General features: G+C 40.0%; 1 protein-coding gene across 1 annotated transcript in view; it reads right to left on the bottom strand.

The window, feature by feature from the left end:
• Positions 1 to 13,876, bottom strand: part of HTR3B (5-hydroxytryptamine receptor 3B) — a 73,302-nt gene that overhangs the window by 33,794 nt on the left and 25,632 nt on the right. The window contains exon 2 of the mRNA XM_060105253.1: positions 1,784 to 1,877. Coding sequence (XP_059961236.1) covers positions 1,784 to 1,877 — 94 coding nt within the window. The remainder of the gene's footprint in view (positions 1 to 1,783; positions 1,878 to 13,876) is intronic.

Raw genomic sequence — 13,876 nt, 5'->3', positions numbered from 1 at the left:
CAGCTCATTGTTATTTTGTGTTTGTGGGGTTTTTTAAAATATTTATTTATTTGGCTATGCCGGGGCTTAGTTGCGGCACTCAGGACCTTTTAGTTGCATCATGTGAACCCTTAGTTTCTGCCTGTGGGATTTGTTCCCTGACCAGGGACCGAACCTGGGTCCCCTGCATTGGGAGCACGGAGTCTTAGCCACTGGACCGCCATTTGTGTGTTTTCAGGTCAGTGATATCTTACATTTGCATTGCACCTTACAATTTCATAATGCTATCTTATTCGGTCTTCATGAATACACAAAATAAACAGTTAACTTACAGGGAAACAGAGTCTCTAAGAGGTTAATTGACTTGCCCGGGGTCACATGGCTGGTGAGTAGAGTGGCAGGAACTAGATGCTTCTAATCCAGGCCTCCTACCTTACAACACTGTCTCCTGGGTGCAGCGGTGAATTGGTGGTTGGTTCAGGGCTTTAATGTTTACAAATCATCTTGATATTAAACCAGTAAAAATTCCAAAGCATGAATTTTTCTGCAACAAATGTTCTCAGTACGATTTATGGTCAAGCACCGATTACGAGACACTATTAAAACACTTTCTCTGCCACAGTTAGAGCAAAAATCAAGCATAATGCAAAACATTAGAAAGAGAAATCATTAAGAAGAATTTCTTCTGTTTTCAAACCTTCATTTTTCTATTTTATCTTACTTAGTTTAATGTTCACAATTATTTTCTGCTAAGAAACCCATTTGACATTTAATGAAATTCCCTCTGTTTTCATTTTTATAATTAAGATATGCTTTTATCCTTTAAGTTCAACACCCAGCATTTTTATACTTTAATGATAAGTGGCTATTTTTCTTCTCTACCCAATAAAAAAATCATTGCCAGCTGCTTGGCTACCAAATTCCTTCCTCGTCTCCATAACTGACTCATTCCACTTTCAGTTATATTTTAAGACATGGAAATTCAGATACGAGCTCTAGAAGAACCCTCAAGAAAATGGGGTGTTGGGAAACACCAGCATAAACATAAATTTTTGATTTGTGTATACTTTCTAAGAACAAATTGTATCCTATTCAAATGGCTCAATTCAGTAGAGTTAATACTGGCACTATGGAATTTTAGTTTCAGAAATTTAGGGAAAGAAAACATATATATATATATATATATATATATATATATATATATATATACACACACACATATTAGTTTCTAAAGTATTTTTAAGGGGAATTGTAGACTCAAAACATGCAAGTTTATAGAGCTCGTCTTTAGAGAAACACTCATCACCTACACAGACTTTGTACAGCTGGATGTAAAGCCCCTAATACCAAAATGACATCCAGGTTTCTGTAGCTATGATGGATCCAAGGGACTCTCTCCCTGGGCTACTAAAAGCCAAGACTACTTTGGATAATAAAAATATACTATTCAGACATAAAAGTAAATCTGAAAGAGAATACCCCAAACTCTCAATGTCAATTGTTGTAAAGAAAGCTTGATTTCTAAGGAAGCAGAAATTTATCAGACAATTATAACATTTCAGAGCATATTTTCAGCCATGTGTAAAGCCCCACTGTGTGACCCTATGTGTATATACATCTATAATTGTAGGAGCAAAGTTGTAACAAATTGTTGGTCTCCATGTAGCTTCACAGGACTGACATTTTACAGATGGTAAATAAAAACAAACACTTGTGATGAGTTATACAGCACAACGTAGAAAACCATGTCTCTAGCTTCTAGGTGTTAATATTCAAAGCCTAGTAATATCCTTAAAGGATTCACCTGAGGCGGCCACCAGGACCAAGGGCCACAGAGGGGCCATTGAACTTGCCAGTGTTCCCCAGGCACTTCCAGAAGATGAGAAACACAAACTTGCCTATTGGATGGAATGCCACTCAATCTTTCCTAAAAGACCTCCTTTCCATTCCGTTCTTCTCTGTTTGCCAGTTCATGCTGTCCTTGCTGGTGCTATTTTGTAAACACTAAATGGGACCAAAGGCAGTACCAGCACCACACAGATGTTTTGGAATTGATGCCATTGCAATACCTCTTAACTTCTCCATTTGGTTCTGCCCCAAGATCAGATCTTGGCCAACATTTCAATTTCCCTGACTGGAGATAGCTAAGTGAATAATGTAATCTAAGAGGAGCCCCTAAGGAGGGGAAATTCCACACTAATGTGATTTCCTTTAAAGCCTTTACCTAAGGCAGTGGTCTTGCTGACATTTAGGACACTAATTTCATTAATAATTGAGATCCAAATAGCTGATCTAAGTCAGACTTATGCAGTAACATCTTCAGCATTTGACTATGATTATTGGACTCTTGAATTACACTAAGCTAATGGAAACCTGGTATCGTCAAATGAAGAGCAACTGCTAACAGTACAGTGGGAAGAGTGCCTTTTGTTTCTCCTAGGCCCCTTTCATTAAAAGAAACATTGATTTTTGATAAATAGAAATGCTTCTTAAATTCTCACTGCCCACAATTCAGGAAGTAACTACATAAGAGAGAATGCGTCTAGGCTTACTGAAGATGAAAACTACTAAAGTTTAACATCGCTCAATAAAAACTGTTTTTTTTTTCACTTTTTGATTGAGCCCCATTCACTTTTCATTATTAAGGAAAAAGATGCATCATTCCACATAACTCTATCTTGCATTGGTAGACCCCTAGATGCTCTAGAAACAAAAATTAAATTTCATACCATTTCCAACATCTGCCAACTTTTTACTATAGATGGAATGTAGAGGTACAGGTTTGAGATAAGTTTTCACAGAACAAACTGAGGGTGGGGAAGTATATACCTGATACCTGTTCTCCTAATCATTTGGTCCCTTTGTTTAGAATCCATGAAGCTCTCTTTTTAATTTTCATCTACCAGTGAAATATAGATGTTAGTGAAAGCAGTTACAAATATGGAAAGGGAGAAAACTAGGATGAACCCTGTAGTGTTGAGTTGGTTTTGGAAGTATCAGAGTGAACTCTTGGTTTTCGATACATGTAGCTAAATATAGAAATACAAATACATACAAATGTAAGCATGTGTGTACACGTGTTCATACATGCATATGTTCCTAGCTCTGTCCACTAGAGCGCCTGAGAGCAGGAACAGCCCAACAAAAATGAGTACACCTAACACCCAGATCTTGGTCTCTAAATAGCATACATACCTACAAGGAAGAAATAGAGAAATGCGTGATGCCAGGGCCAGGGCAGGAAAGTAGAAAAAGAGCCTAGAATGCCTCCTTGTATCACAAAGTAAAGAAGTGCTAAAAGAATCATGGGGACAGGATAAAAGGACAGAGTCAGCTTGAAGGGGCTCCCACTGGCCAAATCTGTGATGATTCAAGCATCAAAATCAATAATGATGGCAAAGAATTATAACTCATGAAGTAGAATAACAATCCATGAGTCCATCCTGATTTAAATAAAGAGACGAATGGGAAGAAGAGGAAACTTTTCCCTTAAATTAGAATTGCCAACTAATAAATGTAGAAGAAATAATGGAATCTTTATAGTGATAATTAATTCACAAAAGAAACATCAATGGGTGATAAAAACTAGTTGGCAAAAGTTTGATGAGGAACAGGACATTAACACAAAATACTTATTAAATACAAAGATTTTAAAAAATCTTTCAGGACTTCCCTGGTGGTGCAGTGGTTAAGAATCCACCTGCCAAGGCAAAGGACACAGGTTCAAACCTTGGTCCAGGAAGATCCCACATGCCGCGGAGCAACTAAGCTCGTGTGCCACAACTACTGAGCCCGCACGCCACAATTACTAAAGCCCGCACGCCTAGAGCCCATGCTTTGCAACAAGAGAAGCCACCACAATGAGAAGCCCGCGCACCACAACAAAGAGTAGCCCCCGCTCGCTGCAACTAGAGAAGACCCAACGCAGCCAAAAATTAATTAATTAATTAATTTTAAAAAATCTTTCAGTGGAGAAGCCTGGCAGACAACACCTTAATCAAATGATGAAAATTAGCATCACCAGTTACGGGAGTTGTGCACCATGAGATTTGAGAAGACGCAGCAGCCCTTCTGTTATCATCCTGCCAAAAATTCATAACTTGAATCTATCCAGTAGGAAACCCCATATTGTGGGACATTCTACAAAACAGCAGGCGTGTAATCTTCAAAAGTGTCAAGGATATGAAAGTTAAAGAAACTGTATCAAACAAAAGGAGATTAAAGAGGCATGACAACTCAGTGCAATGTGTGATTCTGCAGTGGATCCTTTTGTCATATTTTGGAGAGAACTGGTGAAACTCAAATGGGGTCTGTGGATTAGATGGTGGTAATATAGCAATGTTGAATTCCTAATTTTGATTATATTGAGATTATGTAAAATAATGTCCTTGTTTGTAAGAATAATGCTCTAAGTAATCACAGGTGAAGGGTCATTATGTTGGCAACAAACTCTCACATGGCTGGTGGGGGTGGAGAGTTCTTTCTACTTCCTGTGCTTCCAGTTTTGCTGGGCATTTGAAAATACTTTTACTTTTTCAGAAGAAAAAGTAAAAAAAAAGAAATATAACCTGGTAGAGGAAATTGGATACAAAGTTATGGAAAGTTTGAGAAATACCGTTGAGATAGGGTAGAAAAATAAATAGGGCTTCATCAAGAGGTAAGATCATGAAGGACTGACTCCGCCATCAAAATCCCATCAATGCTTTGAATTGTTGGCTTCTACCTATGAGATGAATTAGGACAGGAGAAAGGCAAGCTGCAGGCAGCAGACCATTTTTCTTTGTGGGCAGGTAACACAGAAGCTTGCCTTTATGCAAAGGTTTAATTGAGATGGTAATCAACATTATCTTCTTGCCACACATTTTAGTAAGCCATGACTCTAAGTCAAACCTCCTGGGACACGCTTGCCCTCCCTTCCGGCTCACTTTCTCATATACCCATCTGTTACTGGAAGGCCACTGCTAATGACGTGTAATACAGGTACATTACGACCTTCATTAGCTAATTTAACAACAGTCTGGTGATCCTGCCCATTATAGCTCTTTATTGGCTGATGAATTTTGCAAAGACAAGAAAGGTTTGTGTGAGTGACTTGTCTTCAAAGTAGTTTATATACAGATCTTGATCGCCCTGCTCTACACAACCAGATGACTCAGAGCTTTCTTTTCCCAAACTTACTGTCCTGTATAGGTTTAGTTTATATACTCAGTGCCTTTACATTTGGTGTCTGTCCCTTGCTCAACCTTTAATTTTCCATGAAAACCGTCTCTTCACAACTCCTTAAATTCAATACTGTTTACTCACATTATTTCTTGCAATCCATTAGTCAAAGATTTCACCCCCCTTAGACATCTCTTTAGGAAGGATGAATGCAGGGTGAACCCTGTTCAGACCCTACAAACAGATCAGGGTATTAAAGTAAGGAAAATGGAATTGTCAGGGGATAAGCATTCAGGCTTCTTAAATATCACCTGGGAAAAAAAAGACTTATTAATCTGAAGTTTGAATCTGCCGTTCTCTGAGAGCAGTTCAGGCCAGGCCTAACATTAAGAGAGTACCTAGAAATATATTTATTTCAGAAGTCCGCTCTCCACATTCCCATGAGCCCCTGCACTTTGTTTTTCCATTATTTCCAAGTAAGATATGACACCTCTTGGACCAGTTTTTTGGAAGAAGCAGGGGGAGAGTGTTTATTATGCAAACATAATAAGGAAGTGTTTATTATGCAAACAGCAACTGAGTTATGTGTCCTTTAAGACTACTAAATAGTTTTTAATTACCACTATATCAGTAAATCCCATAAATATGCAAATGCAATTAGTTGACAAAATAGGCCTTAAATATCTTTATTCCTCTCCAACAAAGTTCTTTGAAGTTAATCGCTAACTCTCTTTGTTCACTCCCTTGGCAGTAGTGCTAAAATTGACAGGAATTTTGACAGATGTACATATTCAGGGAGAACCAAATTTTCTGAGCACATCTGGTCAGGCTGGAGGAGAAAAGCAGAAATGGACACTCTAGCCAAACTCAAATATTTAATGAGTAGAGTCCCATATGAAATTTCTTTTATTTAATGAGTAGAGTCCCATATGAAATATCTTTTATTCCATAGCATTGTCTTCTGAAATAAATATCAAGGTAACCACTTGGGTACCACTTCAAGTTCAAAGCTACATTGAACATTTGCTTTTTTTTCTGGCACAGGATTTCATTTTTTAGTAATAATGCACATTTTCTGGTCCCTAAAAATAAACAAAGAAACAAAGAAATATGGTCCGCCATGACCCTGGCCTTTCGTGGTTATGTGACATTGTTTTCCACGAGAATATAGGAGCTAAGGTTCCAGGCTTTGGAGTCAGACAAACCTCATTTTGCCTCCCAGCTCCATCACTTGCTAGATGCTCATGGCCTTGGTCAAATTGCTTACTGTTTCTAAGCCTCAGTTTTCACAACTGTAAAAAGGGTATAATAGGCTCTGTTTAGTTTTCTATGGTTGCATAACAAATTACCACACAGCAGCTTAAAACTAAGCTCATTTTTGAGCTCAAAGTTCTGTAGGTCAGAAGCCCAGGCACAGCAGGGATATATTCTCTGCTCAGGATCTCACAAGGCAGAAATCATGGTGGTATGCTGGAGCTGGCTCTTACTGCATCAAAAAGGCCAACTGTGGGGACTTCCCTGGTGGTACAGTGGTTAGGACTCTGCGCTTCCACTGTAGGGGGCACAGGTTCAATCCCTGGTCAGGGAACTAAGATCCCGAAGGCAGACCTGCACAGCCAAAAAAAAAAAAAGGGGGGGGGGTGGGTGGGGGTGGGGGGGGTGTGCAACTGTGTACAGCCCTTCCCAACTCTGTGTTCAGGTTAGTAGCTTGAAATCAGCCATGACGGAAGTATCCACCACACAGGAACCAGCAAATACTAAAAATCAGGTCTCCTCCGACCAGCTGGTTACTAAATGCCCACTAGCACCCCAGGGCCCACTCCCTTGAACTTACAGGGCTTCATAGACACCTCCATTATGGCACTTAATTCAAGTGTATTATGACTATTTGTTTGCTTTCCTATCTCTTCCAGAATTCTGTGGATTCCTTGAAGGCAGAGCACTGTATCCTATTCATCCTTCTATCTCCAGCACAGAGCCTGGTACCTAGTGAGTGTTCATTAAATGTCTGAGAAGGATGGAAAGAGGAGAGGAAGGAAGGAATTAACAAACAGGCAGAAAAGAATTTTGGTTTATGCAGGAAAGATGGCACCAAGAAGGGCCTAGCTTTTTCACAACCACATATAATATGCTATCCTTTCACTACCCATCTCAAAAGGATGGTGAGAATAATGACTTGGGTTCAGATCAAGATTGCTTTTATTTAGTTTGCTCCAGAACTGGCCAGCAAGCCGTGAGAAGGATAAACATGGGACACAAATGCAGGAAGTTCATGCCTCTCTTTGAGTCTCTCAGAGGGTACCTAAAATTCGGGGGTCTTGTGATCACCAGGAGTGAGATGTCCCCCCAGAAGCCAGAGGAATGTAGACCTGGGGGCTTGTTGCTTCTGTGTATTCCTCCAATGACAGCAGTTCCAGGAAGCTGCTTAGACTGCAGTGTAAAGCAAATAGTCTGACTCACGATGCCATGCTGGTCAGGCCTTCTGTACAGATCATGAGCCTTCAAGTCTTGCTGTGCCAGCACTGGGGAATCTCTTGTGACCAGTGGCTCACCGCAGAGCCCAGGACTTTTCCATTTAGGTTCATTTAGGAGTCTTCTGTGGAGAGGCCTGGATACGGTCAATCACAGAAACCAGTAAGATATTCTGGTTTGGTCTAAATTTCTGGATATTTCTATCTCTGCTGTGGACTCAAGATGGGCAAGGGCTTTGATGTTTTAGAGCTTGCTTTATTCATTCATTCATTCACTCTGTGGAGAATTGTGGTAGACACTGGGGATATAAAGATAAGGGAGTTCAAGGAAATTGGGGTGGAGGTAATAGGTAAGAAACACCTAGAATACAATGAGATAAATGCCAGCAGATGAGTGAAGTGGGGGAAAATAGAAGTAAAAAAAAAAATGGAGCCCAGATTTGGGGTGAGGTGAGGAGAGGTTTTTCACAAGTGACATTTGTGCTGGGTAAAGATAGGTAGGTGAGGAGAGAACTAGGAGAGCAGAAGGAATAGCATATGAAAAGGCTGGATGGTGAGATGAAAGAGCATGATAGAATGAAATAATGCAATTTCAGCAACATGGATGGACCTAGAGATGATCATACTAAGTGAAGTAAGTCAGACAGAGAAAGACAAATATCATATGATATCACTTATATGTGGAATCTAAAAAAATGATACAAATGAACTTATTTACAAAACAGAAATAGAGTCACAGACATAGAAATCAAACTTATGGTTAACCAAAGGGGAAAGGTCAGGGGGGAGGGATAAACTGGGAGTTTGGGATTGACATGTACACACTACTATATATAAAATAGATAACTAATAAGGACCTACTGTATAGCACAGGGAACTCAATACACTGTAATGACCTATATGGGAAAAGAATCTAAAAAAAGAGTAGGTATATGTATATGTATAACTGATTCACTTTGCTGTAACTAACACAACATTGTAAATCAATTATACTCCAATAAAAACTAAAAGAAAAGAAAGAGCATGGTACTTTCCAGGGAGCTGCAAGCCTCACTGTAAAATTGGGAGGCAGATAATTCCAGATTCACGTGAGTTGAGTGGATTAATAAGTTCGTGTTAAAAAGCGTTGAGGAGAGAATAAAACGGAAAAGTGAAATACTGTATAAGTCTGTATAAGGGCTGTTGTTATAAAGCTGTCTCCAAATGGCCTGTACCAATTATTCTAAAATGCACAACAGTTGTATTTGTCCCCTTTCTGCCATTGCTGAAATTTACACTGTCATTGCTCCAGGAGGAAGGCTTGGCACTAATAATAGGCTGGCTGACTATGGCTGGAGTGTGACAGACCTCTAGTCAGAGTCCTTAAAGACTGCAGAGTGGGAAAAGGGAAAGCTACTTGGAAGTCAAAGTGAATGTAATCAGAGCGCTGCCTTGTGGCAGCTGTCATACCTGCAGCCCCAGAAAACGCCAAGCTGTTTTCTATTTTATTACACAGTGCACTTTTACGTGACTTGAAAGTCACGTCCCACCTCTATTCGTGTCACCACTCTTTTTTCTTTGTTCTGACCATCCCTCTTTAGATTCCCCAACATCAACTCACACCAACCTGTCTAATCTATTTCCACTCTGCTTACAAATGTCAACCAATTCTTCCCTGCTCACTTACTTTTGTTCCTCCAAACTCTTTGCTTCTGGGAGTTTCCCAGTGACTCAGTGACTTCCCTACTCTGTTCCTAAGAGCAGGAATAAATAAAGCCTTGATGCTCCTTATCTGAAAAGTTATAAACATTATTATTAAAAGTCATATAGAATTTTAATATTAGACAGAAAGTATAAAATTCCATAAAGCTGAATGTCTTAGATTGGGTTTTCCTGAAACATACCTGAGATAAGAATTTGTGGACACGTGTTTATTGTAGAAGTACTCACAACAGAAATAGCTAAGGAAAAACAATCGTTATAGCCTCACACTGCAGGGAAACTGATAGAAAGCTACACTAAGAAGTTGTTCGTTAGTAAGGGAGCCTGGTGGCATACTCACACCTGTCTGTCATTGGCTTTGGGCCTGGGAGCAGGGGTGACAGGGAGTGAACTCCCAGGCATTTTCTGCTCTTTTCTTGGGCAGACAAAACTTCAGTAGCTCAAGGAAAGTTCTATGAAAGTTCTAGGTCTTGGCATTTGGAAGAAATAGCACATAGAAGTTGAGATAAGGGAGGACAGAAACAGTAAAAAGGGATCTGAGAAGAGCTGGGAAGATCACTGAAGGTTTCCACTGAAGAGTCAGCAAAGATTTGTGGGAGATATTAAGTTTCTTATTTTTCCAGAAGACTGTTACATTCTAAGGAACCTGATGATCAACTTTGTTTCAGAGCCTAATCATACAGAAATATAAAAAGCTACCTTTCACACCTGAAACTAACACAACATTGTAAATCAACTACACTCCAATAAAATTTAAAAAAAACCAAAAAGGTACCTTCAAATTAATACTACCCCACCCTGAAGGAAGCTCTTCTCTCCCCAAAATACTCAGTGATGATTTTGCCATAAATTTTAGCAGAGGCACACAATTTGTAACTTGATCACATCCTTTAAGAATAATACATGAAGGGACTTCCCTGGTGGTCCAGCGGTTAAGACTGTGTGCTCCCAATGCAGGGGGCCCAGGTTCGATCCCTGGTCAGGGAACTAGATCCTGCATGCTGCAACTAAGAGCCTGCATGCAGCAACAACAACAAAAAAGAAAGATCCTGCAGGCCGCAACGAAGATCTTGTGTCCTGCAACTAAGACCTGGCTCAAAAAAATCAATAAATATTTTTAAGTATTAAAGAATAAGATATGAAACCATAAAATCGTAAGTCTAAATTATAATGGCATGAAATCTAAACAAGAAGTTTGCAACCCTGGCAGCACACTGGGATCACTGGAGTGCTTAAAAACTTTAAAAAAATTATGTGGGGGGCTTCCCTGGTGGCACAGTGGTTGAGAGTCTGCCTGCCGATGCAGGGGACACAGGTTTGTGCCCCGGTCTGGGAAGATCCCACATGCCGAAGAGTGGCTGGGCCAGTGAGCCATGGCCGCTGAGCCTGCGCGTCCGGAGCCTGTGCTCCGCAACGGGAGAGGCCACAACAGTGATTACATGGGCCCCAACTTCACAGATTCTGATGTTAAGGTAAAAGGTGGGAACAAGGCACTGGCATGCTTTTGAAACTCCACAGGTGACTCTGATGTGCAACCAGGTCTGAAAATAACAAGTTTAAATCAGTGCAAATAGATGCACTTGTAGATGTATGGAATGAATTTCCCTTCATTCAATTATTATTGAATTCTACTTTGACGCTTGTAAAAAGAAACTGTCAGGATATTTTCCCTGTGTACACTTCCCTTCTTTGATAATTGCCTCCTTCTCCAGTTCCCATGGCCATGTGTGTATTGTTTTCCCAACCACTCTGACCAAAGCCAATGGGACAAGGGGTGGACATCTGGTCCAAGTGGACCACTAGACTCTCTCCCAGAACTTAGTGGTGCTGGGGCTGGGAAAGTGTCATGGACCTGGGGCTGGGGAAATGTCAATTTCCACCATTTCCACAGAGAAGCAACTGGATGACAGAGAATGAGAAGAAAACAGACCTGTAGAGAGATCAAGGATGAGGAATCACGTGGCAGCAAAGAGAAGAGTAACTGATTCCTGATGACTCTCCAAGAATTGGTTTCAGTGCTCATGTGGCCCAGCTATGTTACCAAGAAGTTGCCCTGTGGCTTCCAAAAAAGCCCTCCTCGCCCCTTTTTACTTAGAACTTCTTTGTGCTGGTTTCTCTTACTTACAACTAAAAAGCCTTTGTTAAAACAATGGTAGTTTGGCCAGGTGCTAAGTTTGTGCCCCAGAATAACTTTCTGTTAGGTAAATTATATGAACTGATAGTGCGTATACATTTCTGAGTCTGTGTGGAATCATTCTTCATCACCATGTTTGTCTGCCTCACTGAACTAGAGGGCCCTTAAGGAAGAGAGGCTATGCCTTAATCATCCAGCTGGCATCAAGTACAGTAAAATGGTACAGTGAAGGTTCAGTACATGATTGTTGAATTCAACTATGAGGCTTGTCAAATAGAATATGTATATATTAGTCTGCTAGGGCTGTCATAACACAATACCACAGACTGTGGGGCTTAAATAATTTATTTTCTTACACTTCTGGAGCTGGACATCTAAGATCAAGACGTCAACAGGGTTGGTTTCTTCTGAGGCCTCTCTCCTTGGCTTGCAGGTGGCTACTTTCTCACTGTGTCTTCATCTGGTTGCCCCTTGGTCTGTGTAAGTTTCTGTGTCCTAATCTTTTCTTATAAGGATCCCAGTCATATTGAACTAAGGGCCACCCTAATGACCCCATTTTAACTTAATTACCTCTTTGAAGGACTTGACCACATATTCTCCACATAGTAACATGCTGAGGTACTAGAAGTAATGGCTTCAGCATACACATTTGGTGGGAGCACAGTTCAGCCCATCACAATGTGTGCTGATTAATTTATTCAACTCACTTTTATTGATGGTGATGAAATAGGTCGAGTGTGATCCTTCAAACTAAAGACTCTAGGGTGCTCCGTCATTGCTAAATATGCCAACTCCTTCATATTCATAGTTTATAACTCTCAGAGAATCTTAGAGATTGAATTAACTCCAAATTATATGATTAGCCCTCAGAGGAAATCTAAGGCTACACACTTCAGAAAAATAGGTAAGTTCCCAGCACATAAACTTATTATTAAAACCAGTATGGATAGAGTTTTTAAATTTTTGCTTCATTTTTTTTTAAATTAAGACTTTATTTTTTAAAGTAGATTTAGGTTCCCAACAAAATTAAGGGGAAGGTACAAAGATTTCTCATACACACCGTGCCCCACCCAGCACACGCACAGCCTCCCATATTATCAACATCCCCCACCAAAGTGCAGCATTTATTGCAATTGATAGACCTACACTGACATGTCATAATTTCCCAAAGTCCGTAGTTAACACTACATTTCACTCTTTTTTTTTTGGCAGTACGCGGGCCTCTCACTGTTGTGGCCTCTCCTGTTGCGGAGCACAGGCTCCGGACGCGCAGGCCCAGCGGCCATGGCTCACGGGCCCAGCCGCTCCACGGTATGTGGGATCTTCCAGGATCGGGGCACGAACCCCTGTCCCCCCGCATTGGCAGACGGTCTCTCAACCACTGCGCCACCGGGGAAGCCCTACATTTTACTCTTGATGTTATACATTCTATGAGTTTGGAGAAATGCATAATGAGTGACATGTATTAATCATTATGGTACAATACAGAGTATTTACATTGCCCTAAAAATCCTCTGTACTTCGCTATCCCCTATGCCCCCTCCCCCAACTCCTTGGCAACCACTGATCTTTTTACTGTCTCCATAGTTTTTTTATTCCAGAATGTCATATTGTTTGAATCATGCAGTATGTAGCCATTTAAGATTGGCTTTTTTTCACATACGAATATGCATTTAAGGTTCCTTCATGTCTTTTCATGCCTTGAGAGTTCATTGTCTTTTAGTGCTGAATAATTTTCCATTGTCTGGATGTACCACAGTTTGTTTATCCATTCATCTACTGAAAAACAGTTCAATTGCTTCTAAGTTTTGGCTATTATGAATAATTACTACTATAAACAATTGTGTACAGGTTTTAGTATGGATATAATTTTCAACTCCTCTTGATAAATACCAAGGAACACAATTTCTGGATCGCATGATAAGAGTATGTTTAGTTTTATAAGAAACTGCCAAACTGTCTTCCAAAGTGCTGCACTACTTTGGATTCCCACCAGCAATGAAGGAGAACTCCTGTTGTTCCACATCCTCACCAGCATTTGGTGCTGTGGTATTCTGGATATTTTTTTTATCATTGATTTACAATATTAGTTTCAGGTGAAAAACAAAGTGATTCAATATTTTATAGATTATACTCCATTTAATGTTATTATAAGATATTGGCTATATTCCCTGTGCTGTGCAACATATCTTTGTATCTTATTTGTCTTATACATAACAGTTTCTACCTCTTAATCCCTCACCCCTATCTTGCCCCTTCCCTCATTCCTTTCCACAATGGTCACCACTAGTTTGTTCCGTGAGTCTGTTTCTGTTTTGTTGTATTTATTTGTTTGTTCTATGTTTTAGATTTCACATATAAGTGATAACATAGAGTACTTGTCTTTCTCTGTCTGACTTATTTCGCTAAGCATAATACCCTACAGGTCCAT

The sequence above is a fragment of the Mesoplodon densirostris genome, chromosome 7 (genome assembly GCF_025265405.1).
Source record: "Mesoplodon densirostris isolate mMesDen1 chromosome 7, mMesDen1 primary haplotype, whole genome shotgun sequence".
Classification (NCBI taxonomy): Eukaryota; Metazoa; Chordata; class Mammalia; order Artiodactyla; family Ziphiidae; genus Mesoplodon; species Mesoplodon densirostris.
Note: the sequence above shows the minus strand (reverse complement) of the source record. Positions and strands in the feature narration are given on the sequence as shown.